Below are 16447 nucleotides of genomic sequence, written 5' to 3' on the forward strand. Positions count from 1 at the left end.
CCATGGGTAGAGATGTAGGTGCATGGTCCCCCATCCCTGCCCTAGCATCTTTTACGACAGATCTGGATTTATGTCACTTAATAATTCTGGTGCAGTTCCACTGATCTGAATGGAGTTTTAACAGTGATCACTCTGGAACTCCCTGCCTACTGACACCAGGAGGTGTCTTTGGCGCACTTTCTGGCACCTGATTAAATTGTTTCTGTTTAGGCAAGCCTACCCAGAAATGTACAGGTGACATACGTTTTGATTTCTAATGTTAACTGCTACTTTTACTTACACTTTTTTTTTAAACTTGCTTTTAACTCTGACAGTTATAGATAATTTTATTGTACATTTTATGTATCTTACAAACCACTCAGACTTTTTCTTTACAGTTAAGCGATAGGTAAGGTTAAAAAAAAAGGACCCCTGGATGGTTAACTCTAGTCAAATTCGACTAGAGGGTGTGGTGCTCATAAGGACAGCAGTTCGAATCCACGCGACGTTGCTTTGTCCCAGCTCCTGGCAACCTAGCAATTCAAAAGTTAAGTGCTATACAAATATTGATATATCACTAAGGAGCAAACCTCACATAAAACAGTGGGATTTACTTCTGGGTAACTCTGTGTAGGATGCACTGTGAATGTGTTAGTTTCAGCGGACAAAATTTAGAAAGCTGTGATCTTTGCTTACTGGAGAAAATGTCTTTTTTACTTATTGGTTCAGTGTTCAAAAAAACTCAGGCACATGGGTTACCTTGGCCCCTAAAACACCTTATAGATGGCACCTAACATTTCCTCAGTTCAATACACGGCTAGCTCCTAAAATCTGATAAGGCTCCCAAGAATTGGAAGAACCTAGCTCCAAAATAGGAAACAAATAAATAAGCTGAAATTAAAGTCCTTGAGAACTGTGTGCTTCAATTCTTTTCAATAAGATGATTTATACAAGAAAGGTTCTCCAAGCTTTGTGTCCAATATTCTTTGTATTACCTTTACGTAAGACAATACTCCCACTCCTTAAGCCTCCAGCTATAGCTAGTACTGAAATTTTGGGTAAGGGAGAACAAAAACCAAAACCGTAGTTCACGGAAATTAAAAAAGTCTTGATCTCACCTGCTAGCTAATGAAGCTACAGATCTGCCTTTGCCAACCTGGTGCCCTCCAGATGTTTTGGACGACAACTGCCATCTAATCCTCCCACCAGTGGCTATAGTTGATGGCACTTTTAAGTACAAAACATCTGGAGAACACCAGGTTGGCAAAGGCTCCCTTAGGTCATGGTTGCATCCATAGAGGACCCCCAGCTTCCCCAAGTAGAGATTGTGTGGTCTAGTTGTTAGAGTACTGGACAAGGACATGGGAGACCAGAATTCAATCCCAACTCAGCCATAAAACTCACTGGGTGACCCTGGATCAATCACCATCTCTCAGACTAGCCTACTTCACAAGGCTGTTGTGAGGCTAAAAACGTGGGGGTGCTTGAGCACCTTAGAAGAAATATGTGAGATAAATGTAATAAGTAATGAATAAAGAAATAAAGAGAGAAGCATAGGAAGCGGTGCTTGTGAACGTGGTGCCTTGCAGCCTGACAGCGCTTTCCCTGTCTGTGTGGACTGCATGGCTGCTGTATGGTTGCTGTCTTGTGTCTGGATCAGCTGGGTAGCAGGTGACCAAGTACACCAACTGAGAGCACTCACGATGCAATTAAGAAGATAAAATAAAATGTCATGTCCCAATAATGCATTGTGTGAAATTACTACAGGTGATCACATCCATCCAAAAGTAAGTGTTGAAACTCATCCGCTTTTCTGCTATTCAGATTTTTATATTCGGGTTTTCTGAATCTGAAGCTGTGGACATAGAAAAAGAAGTTTGTGGCTTTGCTAGAGGAGAAGTATTGTCCCTGAATAAAAATGAAACTCTCAGTTTCCTTTTTTGCTTGCTTCAATCATGAAATGTACAGTGGGACCTCGGGTTACAAACTTAATTCGTTCCGGAGCTCCATTCTTAACCTGAAACTGTTCTTAACCTGAGGTACCACTTTAGCTAATGGGGCCTCCTGTTGCCGCTGTGCTGTCAGCACACAATTTCCGTTCTCATCCTGGGGCAAAGTTCTCAACCCGGGGTACTACTTCTGGGTTAGCGGAGTTTGGAAGCTGAAGCGTTTATAACCAGAGGTACCACTGTAATATCATGTACTTTCAGAGAACCAAATCCTTTACACATGTCAGCCACAAACTGGGGATTTTCTCACTCTCATTTACAGATAAGGAAGTGAAAATAGGAGCAAGAAAACTTGTGGATGGGCTAGATATAAGCAGGCCTATGCTAGGTATCAGTCTTTTTGAACGCAGAAGTTCATAGTTTTAACTACTACACACTTAATCTAAGTGTGTAACAAACAGCAGGAAAAAGGGAACAATTTCAATAATCTCTCCTGTGTTTTCATTGATACCACCAACCAACAAACAAGTTTAGTAATACAACTGGAAATAAATCATTTCAAATACTGCAAGTTAACAATACACATGACAAACCTACAAAAAGAAAAGAAAGAAACAGATTAAGCATCCCTCTATGGAGAATAGTCACTGGTGCAGCAGTACACCATCTGACCAGATGGCAGAGTCACAAATACCTCAATGAATTTATGGAATGCAACAGCTGTAGCTTGTATATTTCAATACCCATGATCTTAGCACATACTGGAAAGTTTCTCTGCTCATTTCATAAACGTCATCAAATTGTGTGTGCTTAGCTAGAGAACCTCTCACGGAAAGCTGAAAGCTGTTCACAAAAATGGGCTGCAATTATGGGAAAACTTTTACACCTTGAAGTAAGAGCCCAAAGGACCCTTCAGACAGAACCACATATGCCAAGGCCACATCCACACATTTTAAGCAGTGCCATACCACTTCAAACAGTCATTGCTTCCCCAAAATAATCCTGGGAATTTTAGTTTAAGATGCTGGCAGCTATTAGGAGACACACACCCCATTTCCTCTGATGTAATTACAATTTCCACAGTTCTCTGTGAAGAATTGATTGTAAAATCGTAGCTTGGAACTGTAGCTCTCTGAGGGGAATAGGGGTCTCCTACAACTCTCAGCACCCTTAAACTACAGTTCCCAAGATTCTTTGTAGGGAAACATGACTGTTAATGTGGTATGATTACCCTTCATACGTATGGAGCAGATGTAGTCTAAGATATACCCAGTCAGGGCCAAACCAAAGTATTTTACTTCCTTAGGAAGGAAAAGCCCCTTCCCCCTCTGCCTCACTCCCCAAATTCCATCTACAGAAGTCAACCCAACTGGCAACTGACATTTCAGTGTTGGTAAAGGGGTAGCATTCTCCCACTGCCTGTAAAAACAGCAGGTTAGTTAGAGCAGGGTGGTCCAAATTTTCATACCAAGTGAGTCACAAGAGTACTTTGACATGGTGACAGAACCTGTGGGCCACAGTCTTGTCGCAGTGTGAGGGCTAGAGAGAGTCCAAAATTTGACGCCTCTCCCTAGCCATTACACTGCCTTCCCAAATCAGCTGAGCAAGACACCTGTATTTGGGAAGGAGGTGTAAGCCCTCCCAGCTCCTTGTCAAAGCTGGGAAAGTGCTTAATAAGCTTTGGGGAAAAGGACGGATTCTCATTCCCAAAGCCCAGCGCCTCGCTTACTCAACTTTGGGAAGGCAACGTAAGGGTGGCGGGGGGAGTGTTGAATGTTGCCAAGGGCCACACAAAGGCCTCAAGAGTCACATGTGGCCCTTGGGCTTTGCATTAGACTACCCTGAGTTAAAGGGAAGGCGTGTGACACATGCACACACAGGACTGTCCTCTGAAACCTTGCAGCCACTTCCCTTCCCCTGCCCCTCTCTGATGCTAGGGATGTGTCAATTAGCCAATTTTGGCTAATTCAGTTTCTCATTTGTCTAATCTTAAAATCAGCTCTCCGTATTTCCACATAAATTTGCAATTTACAAAAAAAAATCAGCAATTTAGTGCAAATTTATTTTAATATACACATGTTTGTATGCAATTTTGCCTAATGCACGCATTTTTGCAAAGCAATGTTCCCTAACATCATGCATTTTTATGTTATTTTCACTAATCCATGCATTTTAACGCACACTTTGCCTCCAGCATATGCATTTTTGTACATATTACTCATCTGGAGAACTGCACTGCTAAGTTCAGACACGTGTGAATGCCAGAGGATGACTGGGTTTTGATTCACATATTGTTTCAGACAGTGCAAATTAGGTAGCTTTTAAATACAAACTGAATCAAATTTCTCCTCCCTCCTGCCTAAGGCAGTCACCTCAGTCTGCCTACCAAAAGGGCTGGCCTTACAACCCAACAGGTTCTTGGGAAGGAGAAATACATGAGAGGAAAACATGGACTTCTATACTCCAATGAGAACTTAACTTTTTTGAGAATTGTTTTATCACATTACTGAGATTCTCAGTCATTTTAAGCAGTCTGCACCCTCCCATATGAAGGGTGCAGAGCATAGTCTCAGGTAGTCAGCTGGCTGATGGACACAGTGTCTTGGTGCATTTGTCACGGGCTCAGTTTAGACTTCCTCTTCTGTAGGTGTTATTGCCGATTTTAAATTAGCACGGTAATTGAATACTCTAAGTCTAGTAATAAAACAGAGATTTTCTTGGAGCACATCTGAACAGAACATTTGGTTGCTATTAGAGGAACGATGAAGATGCCATAAATGGATCTTAGGTTACTTGTGATAGAGATTCTTTCTCCAATGAGAGTTGTAGGGAGCAAATACTTTCCAGGGCCCTTCACTCAAGAGTTTTTTCAACTCTTGTTCAAACCTGAGGACCTGAAGATGACTTGGGAAGGGCACTCAGAATCCATGCATTGGGAGAAAGGATGATATGATAGTAGGAGCCTCCAACGTCAACATGATTGTATTTTAGTTTAGTTGTAAAATCAGATGGCTTGTTTCACATCCAAGGGGATCATTTTACAAATGCAAAAATTACAAGCCAAAACTAAATATAGGCGCCAGGTCTTGTTAATATCAACGCCAAGAGAAGGCAATGTGTGATGCCTAGAAGTCTAATGGTATAAATGGAATTGCAGGGCTGAAACAAAAAGTTCCAGACAGGCTATGAATGGAAAGTGTGGCTGGATAAGAGGATAAATCAATTTCAGAAACTGATGCATGTGACTAAGGTGGTTATTATTGTAGGTGAGACAATCCTAGAAGAATAAGGCTGCAATTCTAACCTCACTTCCCTGGGGGAACACAGGAACTGTTGCAGACCAAGTCTGATCATTGGTGAATCTAGAACAGCTTTTTTTGAAACTGCAGTGGCTCTTTGGGATTTTATGTAGGGGACAAACACAGATCTACCTGGAGATGCCAGGGACTGAGAGCCAAGGACCTTCTGCATTCAAATCAAGTGCCCTACCAATGAGCCCTGTTCCCTCCCCTCAAGAGAATTCAGCTGAATTCAACAGAATGTCCAAGCAGCTATTTTGGATTGTGCTATAAGCATACATGGTAAGCACCCCTCCCAGCCTGCCTTTGAATATTCACATCAAGTACATAGAAGGTGCAATTATCAACAACTTTCCACACATGAACCATAAGAAAGAAGACAGGCAGTCAACTTAGGGCAGAAAGCAAGAAAAATGGAGTACAAAAAGAATAGCATGTATGCCATCTCAGGTTGCACCAGATGTTGCTGCTGGTAAAAGGATGTGTGCTAGAAAACATTAAAGTAAATATGCTATAACATGAAGGGAACTCAACAGTCAATATAAGCCCACATCCATATCCAAACAATGAATAATTCAGGGTTGAATGAGGAAATTGGAAAGCAGGTATGTTACATATATATTATACCACATACGACATGCAGATGTTTGGGGGAGAATGCAGTGATCTTAAATAAACACATGGCAACAGGAAGCAATAACATGGAGGGATAGGTTAGGTAAGGGAGCAGCTCAATAAGAAATGTGGTTTGATGAGGTAGAGATGGAGGATTCGTAAGTAGAATATTATCAGAAAGCAGTGTGCCTGGTTTTTACAGTAGATATGATATGCAGAAGATATGATATGAATTTCCACTAGGTTCTGAGCATACAGGAGACAGTCAATAATCGCACACACAGGCTTCATACATGCCATACATTTAAACTACATTAATTCCACCCATAGGATTCTGGGAAGTGTAGTTTACCCCTCACAAACCTACAATTCCCAGTACCCTTAACAAAATACAGTTCACAGGGTTGCTTGGGGAAGTCAAGTACTTTAAATGTATTCCGGTGAATAAAGCGTATAATTTGGATTAGTGTGGGGCCATCAATATGTAGAAAGCATAAGGTGTGCAAAGATAACAGTAAATGGAGTAACCATTTTACGAGTATAAGCTTTGGTTGCCTTGCCAACTTCTTGCCACTCCCACATAAAAATGTGACATTTACTGCAACATGTGCAGTTAGCAGAAACATTTAAACAAATCTTATAAGAAACTGAAAATATACTGTGACATTCAGGTTATGACTTGGGCACATTTTCAGTTATCCCAACCATGAATTTTCCCTCCATGGTGTGGGGGGTGGGGAATGCAGCCAACAAAGGGAAATGATCAACCAAGAGTCTGATGCAGGAAGAGCCTTGAGAAAAACTTGGCCCATACAGAGGCTATGAAAGGATGAAGCAGCAAGGAAAAGGGCCTAGGTGAATTGGGAAAGGGTAGCTAGAATGTGAGTGAAAGCTGGAAAACTGGAGAGGAACCAAGAAAATCAGGTGATTGGAAGTTTTAACTTTTAAAAAACCTAACTTTTACTTATTGCTGATTTTTGTACAGAAAACAAAAAAAAAAAAACCTGAGTTCCTTAAAATGCTATATTGAGACATGTGACAAATGGAAGCATATTTACCGTATTTTTCGCACCATAGGACGCACTTTTTCCCTCCTAAAAAGCAAGGGAAAATGTGTGTGCGTCCTATGGAGCGAATGCAGGGGGGGAGGCAGGCGGGAAAAGCCCCCAAGAGCCGCACACAAGCTCCGTGCGCTCTTGCGGGCTTTTCCACAGGAGGGAGAAGGGACTGACTGGCCGCATCAGTCCCTTCTCCCACCTCCCAGGAAAGCCAGGAGAAGCCGTGCAGCCCTTTTAAAGTGCAAGCGGCTTCTGCCGGTTTTGCGGGAGGTGGGGGAATTCCCCCACCTCCCAGAAAAGCCAGGAGAAGCCGTGCAGCCCCTTTAAAGAGCTCACGGCTTCTGCGGGCTTTTGCGAGAGGTGAGGGAATCCCCCCACCTCCCAGGAAAGCCAGAAGAAGCCGTGCAGCCCTTTTAAAGTGCGCGCGGCTTCTGCCGGTTTTGCGGGAGGTGGGGGAATTCCCCCACCTCCCAGAAAAGCCAGGAAAGCCCTGCGCAGCATCTCCCGGCAAGGAGAGGCTGCGCGGGGCTAAAGGGGAAGGCAAAACAGCGAGCGGGATCCATCCCGCTCGCTGCCTTGCCTTCTTCCATAGCCGCGCGCAACCCCTCCGCAAGGAGAGGCTGTGCGGGGCTAAAGGGGAAGGCAAGGCAGCGAGCGGGATGGATCCCGCTCGCTGCCTTGCCTTCTTCCATAGCCGCGCGCAACCCCTCCACAAGGAGAGGCTGCGCGGGGCTAAAGGGGAAGGCAAGGCAGCGAGCGGGATGGATCCCGCTCGCTGCCTTGCCTTCTTCCATAGCCGCGCGCAACCCCTCCGCAAGGAGAGGCTGTGCGGGGCTAAAGGGGAAGGCAAGGCAGCGAGCGGGATGGATCCCGCTCGCTGCCTTGCCTTCTTCCATAGCCGCGCGCAACCCCTCCGCAAGGAGAGGCTGCGCGGGGCTAAAGGAGAAGGCAAAACAGCGAGCGGGATGGATCCCGCTCGCTGCCTTGCCTTCTTCCATAGCCGCGCGCAACCCCTCCGCAAGGAGAGGCTGTGCGGGGCTAAAGGGGAAGGCAAGGCAGCGAGCGGGATGGATCCCGCTCGCTGCCTTGCCTTCTTCCATAGCCGCGCGCAACCCCTCCGCAAGGAGAGGCTGCGCGGGGCTAAAGGAGGAGGCAAAACAGCGAGCGGGATCCATCCCGCTCGCTGCCTTGCCTTCTTCCATAGCCGCGCGCAACCCCTCCGCAAGGAGAGGCTGCGCGGGGCTAAAGGGGAAGGCAAGGCAGCGAGCGGGATGGATCCCGCTCGCTGCCTTGCCTTCTTCCATAGCCGCGCGCAACCCCTCCGCAAGGAGAGGCTGTGCGGGGCTAAAGGGGAAGGCAAGGCAGCGAGCGGGATGGATCCCGCTCGCTGCCTTGCCTTCTTCCATAGCCGCGCGCAACCCCTCCGCAAGGAGAGGCTGCGCGGGGCTAAAGGAGAAGGCAAAACAGCGAGCGGGATGGATCCCGCTCGCTGCCTTGCCTTCTTCCATAGCCGCGCGCAACCCCTCCGCAAGGAGAGGCTGCGCGGGGCTAAAGGGGAAGGCAAAACAGCGAGCGGGATCCATCCCGCTCGCTGCCTTGCCTTCTTCCATAGCCGCGCGCAACCCCTCCGCAAGGAGAGGCTGCATGGGGCTATGCCTTCTTTAGCCCTGTGCAGCGTCTCCCGGCAAGGAGAGGCTGCATGGGGCTAAAGGGGAAGCCAAAACTTGGCTTGCTCCATAGCTGCTCGCAACCCCTCCGGCAGGGAGAGGTTGTGCGCACCCTGTACGCTGGGGGGGGGGGGAAAGATTTTTTTCTTGATTTCCCCCCCTAAAAACTGGGTGCGCCCTATGGTCCGGTGCGCCCTATGGTGCGAAAAATACGGTATGTTAAAATAAATAAATAAAATCCCAGAACATTAAAAAGCATCATCAGAATGAAGAGAAGACATGCAAAATAATCTGCCAAAGCCAAGGGGTTGTATGTCATACTCAAAGTAGACCTAAATTAAAGGACATGACTGATTGAAGTCTCTTAGTGTCAATGGGTCTCCTTTGAGGTGAATTTAGTTGGCAATAACCCAAGCTGCATAGCTTAAATATAGCTGAGGTGTAACACTGCGATCCTAAACATGCTTACACAATTGCCCAAGGAACTGTGCACTTAATCACAGACTTAATATCCAAAGGGGCAGCCAAACTTTACACAACTTTCACAGTCAGCAGAACCTATAAATGAAATAAAACCTCAAAGCAACAGGAAGAGTTTGAATACCTTTATTAAGACTAAAAAGGATGCACAAAGTAGGACACAAGCTCACAACTTCCCTTGCACACTTCTTCAGGCTGTTTTGCAAAGCAAAACATTTGTGCTTCGGGATGTTTAAAAAGTTTGTCAACTACTTTGTGTGGCATTTTAGCAGGCATAATAATAAAATGCTGCATGCTGCTGCTGAGCTTGGGGGTTTTCTTAGTGGACAGAAACAGTTACCTGCCTTTATTGTCTACACACAAGATTCAGAAAAGGACGACCTCCAAATTGTATCTGAATGTACTTGAAGGCACACTTGCGTCAAGCACTTCTCTCAAATACGGCCAGAAAATCGGGGTGGGAGATTGCTTCCTTACTGACTTCTGAGAGAGACTCAAGTGGGGTGCGTAAAGAAGTTAAAGACATCACTTAGAGAAGGGGAGAAGCAGAGAGAACACAGAAGGTGCACAGGGTGAAGAGGAAATATAGCAAATAGGTGAGGGCTTCGCAGGGAGGGAGCAAGAAAGAATCAATTCAACAACAAAAGGAATAGAAAGAATCAATTTAACAAAAGGAATTTAAGCAAAGTGAGAGGAAGGAGGCTTAGCGGAGAGGCTTTTATGGAGGGTGATGTTACAATATAGAAATTCATAATTTTTTTGGGGGGGGGGGAGGAAATGGCAAGAGCCCAGTTAAGGTGGAGAGGAAGCTGGTAGGGAGGGAAGGGGAAGAAGTTGGAGGATGCAACAGTTAGGGTGCAGCGGGGACTCACCCCCCCCCAAAAGCCAGTAATGGAAGCACGTACGTAATAAACTACTGGGACCCTTCCTACCCCCACGAAAAGGAAAGATAATGGATCCGTGGGACTCCCTCCTAAGACCTCCGGGTATAGGGCTGTACTGTATATAAATTCAATAAATAATAAAAACAGTAAGGGGAAATCTCAAAACGGGCCAGTGATAGATCCCCACCAATCACCTCCCACACACCCCAAGTAAAGGTAAATCAAAGTAGACCAGCGGGCCCCGCCAAACAAGCAAAGGGGGACCTCCCAAAAAGGAACAACAAGGGGGGCATAACTGACTTAACACGCCTCTTTCCCCCCCCCACCCTAAAAAAAAAAAATCCCTGAACGGTGTTGAGAGGACATAATGGAAGGCACCATTGGGGATTCCCTCCCCCCAAGAAAAAGTAAAGAAAGGTGGAGTTATTTTTCCCCCTTTCTTTTCTTTCTTTTTTTTAAAAAGAAAAAAAAAGAAACTGTTTATTTGCGGAATGAAACGTTTGTAAAATTACATACCAAGGACAATCCCTAAGCTATGGTGTACAATTTCCAATGTTCCACAATGATAATCGTGATAAATACACATAACAAAACAAGGTAAAAGCTAAGGTTTTTGTCAGGCAACCTACAAAACGGTTCCTCAAGTTTTATACTTGGCAGCATTTCTTGGCATATTTTAGACCTGTTATTATTATTTTTTTATCCTTTTGTAAGTACTGCAGCAAAACTTTCACATTTCTTTGGAACGTTTTAAAAAAAGGTATCTATGAAATACTGTCCAAATTAATAGGTATTAGTTAAACCAAGGAGACTCAAATAATAAGAAGAAAGGTTGAGTTGTGAGAAACGGGGGTGTAGTATCCGAAGAGGAAAAGGGAGACAAAATTGTGAGGGAAATTGGCGGCGGTTTGGGGAGGGGGGTGGGAGTCCGACCCTGAGGGGAAGGGGAAGTTGCCCCATGTCGGACCTCCTGCCTGCCTCCTTCCCTCCCTCGCCCTCCCGCCCTTCAAGCTCACCGAGGTCGTCCATGTTGCCGCCTGGCCGCCACTCCCCGCTCGACTGGAGGGAAGCGCAGCCGCAACTTTCCCCTCTTCTTCTTCCCTTCGCTCGCGCAGGCAGCGCGTCCTGGAGAAGCCCCGCTCGCTTCTCTCTCTCTCTCTTTCTCGCGCGCGCGCACACACACAAACCGCCCTCTCGCCGCCGTAGCAGCAGCAAACCACCTCACGCGGGCGCGAGCTCGAACTCAGGTACGCGCACGCCTCCCCCACCGCCACACTCCCAACCAACCCGCGACATAAATCTATACAGAGAGAGGGAGAGAAAGAGAGACCCCCCGAATAGGCTTAGAAGCGCCACCGCCTCCTAGCGGCCACCCGCGGGATGTGTGTGAGGCTAATATTCGACCCTCCGGGGTAGGAAGAAAAGAACGCACGCCGTCATTAGGCTGGGTCATACAGTCACAAGCTCGCCTACCTCGCAGGGTTGTTGTGGGGATGATTTTTGCGGTTTTATGTTATGTTTTGATTTTGCTCTGCGAAGCGCCCTGAGGCCTCCGGGTATAGGGCGGTATATAAATAATAATAATAATACAGTGGTACCTCGGGTTACATACGCTTCAGGTTACAGACTCCACTAACCCAGAAATAGTACCTCGGGTTAAGAACTTTGCTTCAGGATGAGAACAGAAATCGTGCTCCGGCGGTGCAGCAGCAGCAGGAGGCCCCATTAGCTAAAGTGGTGCTTCAGGTTAAGAACAGTTTCAGGTTAAGAACGGACCTCCGGAACGAATTAAGTTCTTAACCCGAGGTACCACTCTAATAATAATAATTACTAATAATAAATGGGAGACGTGGGGGTGATGGTGCTGTCCATGAGCTCCGGGATTGAAAGGTGGGACATAAATGTAAATAATGGGACAGCTCCTTCCACTCCAGCATAACTTTTTTTTTAATGTATTTTTATTAAAGATTTTCTTGATTTACAAAAGTACGTGCAATGTCTCTCTCTCGTCCCCCCCCCCCCCATGTAACATTTTTACAAATCAGCTTCATTTGTTGAGACATTAAGAAGAAAAGGGGGAAAGAGGTGGGGGGGAGGGTGACGATGTTTCTATTTTACTTAATATATGTAGGGTTTGGTGTCAGCGTTGCTCGTGCAGGTTCTTTGCATTCACTTGTGTTCCTTTGGTGGTGAGAGAGGTTGAACGGACCTGTTGAAATGTGTACCCGTCATCCCCACCCCATCCTACTTCAGATGTCCTTGTTGTTTACTGGGAGGTCAACAATCGCAAGAGCTCTGGCCGTGCGTTCTTAAGTGTTATACATTCTAGATAGCTTAACTGGGTGCTGATAACACCGAGGTTGCAGGTTCGACTCCCATATGTATGGGACAGCTACATATTCCTGCATTGCTGGGGGTTGGACTAGATCAGGGGTCTGCAACCTTTAAGACAAAAAGAGCCACTTGGACCCGTTCCCGAAGGGAAAAAAAACTGGGAGCCACAAAACCATTGCAACATTTAAAGCATGCACGCCGCTGCCCTCCGATCTGACAGCGGGTGGGAAGGTGACGTCAGGACGGTGCGTGACTAACACACGCACCGCCCCCATGCGACGTCACAGCCAGTACAGCGCCCGCCACAGTGGGGAGTGTCGCGGCGCACAATGTGCCTCCTCCCCTCGCTAGTATCCGCCCCGGAGCCGCGGCAAAGGTGTAAAAGAGCCACATGCGGCTCTGGAGTTGCAGACCCCTGGACTAGATGGTCCTCAGGATCGCTTCCAACTGCAGAGTTCTATGATTTGCATTCCAGCCTTCCTCAAGGTGACTTACATTATTCTCCCCCTCCCTGTTTTAATCTTTCCTGCAGCCTCTATGTGGTACGTTAGGCTGAGAGATGGGTGGCTGCCAGTGAGCTCTGCATGGTGCCTGAGAGAAGCCTTGAGTTCCCAAGGCCTTCGTTCGACACTCTTAACTTCCACAGCACGCTGTCACTCATAGCTCAGTGGTGCAGCATCTGCTTTGAATGCAGAAAGTCCCAGGTTCAATCCTCGGCTGCTCCAGGTAAGGATGGGAATGGATCCCATCGGAAAACCTGGAGAGCCACTGCCAGTCAGTGTAGACAATACTGAGCTAGATGAACTCGTGGTCTGACTTGGTACTACACACAAAAATACAAGAAACTACATGCAAATCTAGGGACATGGGTGGCATTGTGAGTTAAACCACAGAGCCTAGGTCTTGCTGATCAGAAGGTCGGCGGTTCGAATCCCCACGACGGGGTGAGCTCCCGTTGCTCGGTCCCTGCTCCTGCCAACCTAGCAGTTCAAAAACACCTCAAAGTGCAAGTAGATAAATAGGTACCGCTCCGGCGGGAAGGTAAACAGCGTTTCCGTGGGCTGCTCTGGTTCGCCAGAAGCGGCTTAGTCATGCTGGCCACATGACCCGGAAGCTGTATGCCGGCTCCCTAGGCCAATAAAGCAAGATGAGCGCCGCAACCCCAGAGTCGGTCACGACTGGACCTAATGGTTGGGGTCCCTTTACCTTACTATGTGCAAATCTAGAGTGGAGTCCCTAAGATGGTCGGGTGGAATCTTGTACGCTTCCCTCTGGCAACTCCTGCAGCCAAGCTGGTGCCAAACGTATTGCTCTGGTTTCCTTTAGACCACATCAACAAGGCTGAGACACCCCCCCCCCCCTTAGTCTTGTGTCTGGGCAGCTCAGGTGCCGTGACAGTTTGACTTGGCTCCCAAGACACACTGATGCCAACAAACAGACAACCAATTTATATATAGAACCGTAGAATTGGAAGGGGACATGAGGGTCATCTGGTCCAATCCCCTGCCATACAGGAATTACATATTTACAGTCAGAAAATGCCACTTTTTCAGTATTTCCTTCTACAGCAAATGTTTTGCGTCTGCCTTTTCCACCCAGGTGCCCTCCAAATATTTGGGCTACAACTCCCATTATCTCAGACCTGGAGTTGTGATCCAGAACAAACATGAGGATGGGAAAAACCTACTTCCTTTGTATGATTACCCTTTTTTCAGGATTTTACAAAACTTTTTTCTTAAGAAAACTCAGCTACAACTTTAAACCCAAGACACAAACTAGCACACTAAATAAAAAGCAATATTATAGTGATAATCAAACAGCACTACACCTTCTTATACTGCTAGACTCGCAACTAAAGACAGACTATATTAATCTATTTTTAAACCAGAAAATTCAGTCTCCGTAGAGACTGTCAAAAATTGCCATTGCCGACTATATTTCAAGTCGTCATGGCGGGGTATTGGGAAAAGTTTTCAATTAGCAATAATCGCGCCTCGGATTAACCTCATTGGCTACGATACTGCCACTGCGCAAAGCTAACGTTCGTTTGCAAGGCCCTTCGGCCCCCAAGCAAGCAACAATTAATCAGGCTATGGTGAGCAGCCAACCAGGCAAAAGATGGGGTACCGATCAGTTGATACCCTGCATCTCAAAATATCCACAGCCACTCTTTCATTCAATGGGGCGGGGGTTCCCCTTTTTCTTAGTTACAAAGCTGACATGCAGTCGCAAAGGCTTCTGGTTGCCTTATGTTAATCGCCTGTGATGTCATACGCGGAAGTCTGAGCAGTTGTCGAGAAAAGAGGTGGGTGCAACGATTCTTTGACTGGCTTCGCTACTCCTATTACAGTATAATCCAATTGTGAAGGAGTGTGGTTTAAAGATTTTTTAACAGTGAACTGCTCTCAATAGAACAGCTAACAACAGGCATTGGGGATTTGGATGGCTACAAACAGACCAACTGTGTCACCTTTTGTGGGATTAGGGACTCAAAGCACAGGCATACAGATCACTAAAGTGGTAAGAAGGCACAAATGTTGAAAAAAACGATCCTTTACACAGCACTTTAATCTAACCATAGTCTTATCACGAGCCCTTCTGATGTACACGCTTGCCCAGATACAAACTGAACTGTTGAAGGCAATGGAGCTGAGCGTAAATACATTGGAGAGAGGATGCTTTCAGAACACTGTTCCAAAAAGCAAAGACAATGGACCAAGTCTGCCTTGGAAACCCGCGTCTTTCCAGACCACCCTGACAGCCTCTCCCTCCAACCCCAAGCTTGTTTAGGATAGTTAGGGCAGTGAGAGAAAATATGCACGTGTCCACAATACTCTTATTTATAAAGCCACAAATTTATGGCTTCCGTGCCGATATTGAGAACAGGTTCTGGCTCTAAACCACTGAGAGTTCCAGCTCAGATGAAACTTGTTTGTTGAGCGCTCATCCTGATTTGATTTCACAAAGCTTGCACAGAGGTTAGAGTGTGTCGTGTCTTCACTAAATATTTAATTATAGTTTGTTTGCGGGGAGGTTATATGACAATGAGCATTCATCCTGATTTCTTTCTTTTGGGGCTATGCTTTCCCATTTATCATTTATCCCCCACTTTTCAGTGCATTTCCCCCATGCAAAAGTCTGTTGCTGTTTAGTTTTATTTTTTAAGCAAATTTGTTGCACTGGGGTGACAGAGCACTTTGACTGGGCAAACACAAAATAGTGAGAGTCTGGAGGCAACTTGAATCCCACTTTTACCTCTGTGTGGCCAGTCATCAGGCCTAAAACTTGGTAGCAGGGCACTAAGGTTATCAAACACTGAAAACCCGGATGTAAGTGTTCCGGTTTTTGAAGGTTTTTCGGAAGCCAAATGGCCGTTGCGGTTGTCGGCTATTGTTTCCAGGGCACCTGCACCAATCAGAAGCTGTGCCTTGGTTTTTGAACATTTCAGAAGTCAAACGGACTTCCAGAATGGATTAAGTTTGGCACTTTTGTTTTTGCTATTTATTTTGCGTTTTTGTTTCTGAGGCTTTTCTGGTTAATTTGTTTTTGTGACTGTGTGGATGATAATTTTTTTCATCTACAATACTGCCTTATTTATTTTATAGTACATTGATTATTTCTTTCATTTTATGGATCAATGGTGTCATTAGATAGTAAAATTCATGTTAAATTGCTGTTTTATGGGTTGTTTTTAAAAGTCTGGAATGGATTAATCTGTTTTGCATTACAGTCATACCTCATGTTACGACCGCTTCAGGTTACGTGTTTTTGGGTTGCGGACCATGGGAAACCCGGAAGTACCGGAATGGGTTACTTCTGGGTTTCACCGCTCGCGCATGTGCAGAAGCGCTAAATCAGGCTTTGCGCATGCACAGAAGCACCAAATCACACTGGCACCTGCACAGATGCGGCGCTTCAGGATGCGAACACTGCGGGTTGCGGACGTGCCTCTGTCACGGATTATGTCCACAACCCGAGGTTCCACTGTACTTTCAATGTGAAAGCAGGCCTTGGTTTTGGAACGCATTGGTTTTGGAAAAGACTTCCGGAACTGATTAAGTTTGAGAACCAAGGTACCACTGTGCAACTCTCAACCCTTAACAGACAACAATTCCCAGGATTCTTTGGGGAAAACAATAACTGTTCAAAGTGGTATTGTTGTTGTTGTTGTTTAGTCGTTTA

At 46.0% G+C, this 16447-nt stretch overlaps 1 protein-coding gene and 1 non-coding gene across 4 annotated transcripts in view; both read right to left on the bottom strand.

Moving 5' to 3' along the window:
• Positions 1-11104, bottom strand: part of PXN (paxillin) — a 64616-nt gene extending 53512 nt beyond the window's left edge. For all 3 annotated transcript variants that reach the window (XM_028709269.2, XM_077920752.1, XM_028709272.2), the window contains exon 1: positions 10948-11104. In XM_028709269.2, coding sequence (XP_028565102.2) covers positions 10948-10960 — 13 coding nt within the window. In that variant the 5' untranslated portion in view covers positions 10961-11104. The remainder of the gene's footprint in view (positions 1-10947) is intronic.
• Positions 11105-14162: 3058 nt separating this feature from the next.
• Positions 14163-14303, bottom strand: LOC114587253 (U4 spliceosomal RNA). Its single transcript, XR_003704255.1, has one exon. It is a non-coding gene; the product is annotated as a U4 spliceosomal RNA (small nuclear RNA).
• Between the last annotated feature and the right edge of the window lie 2144 nt (positions 14304-16447).

This window comes from Podarcis muralis, chromosome 16 (genome assembly GCF_964188315.1).
Source record: "Podarcis muralis chromosome 16, rPodMur119.hap1.1, whole genome shotgun sequence".
Lineage (NCBI taxonomy): Eukaryota > Metazoa > Chordata > Lepidosauria > Squamata > Lacertidae > Podarcis > Podarcis muralis.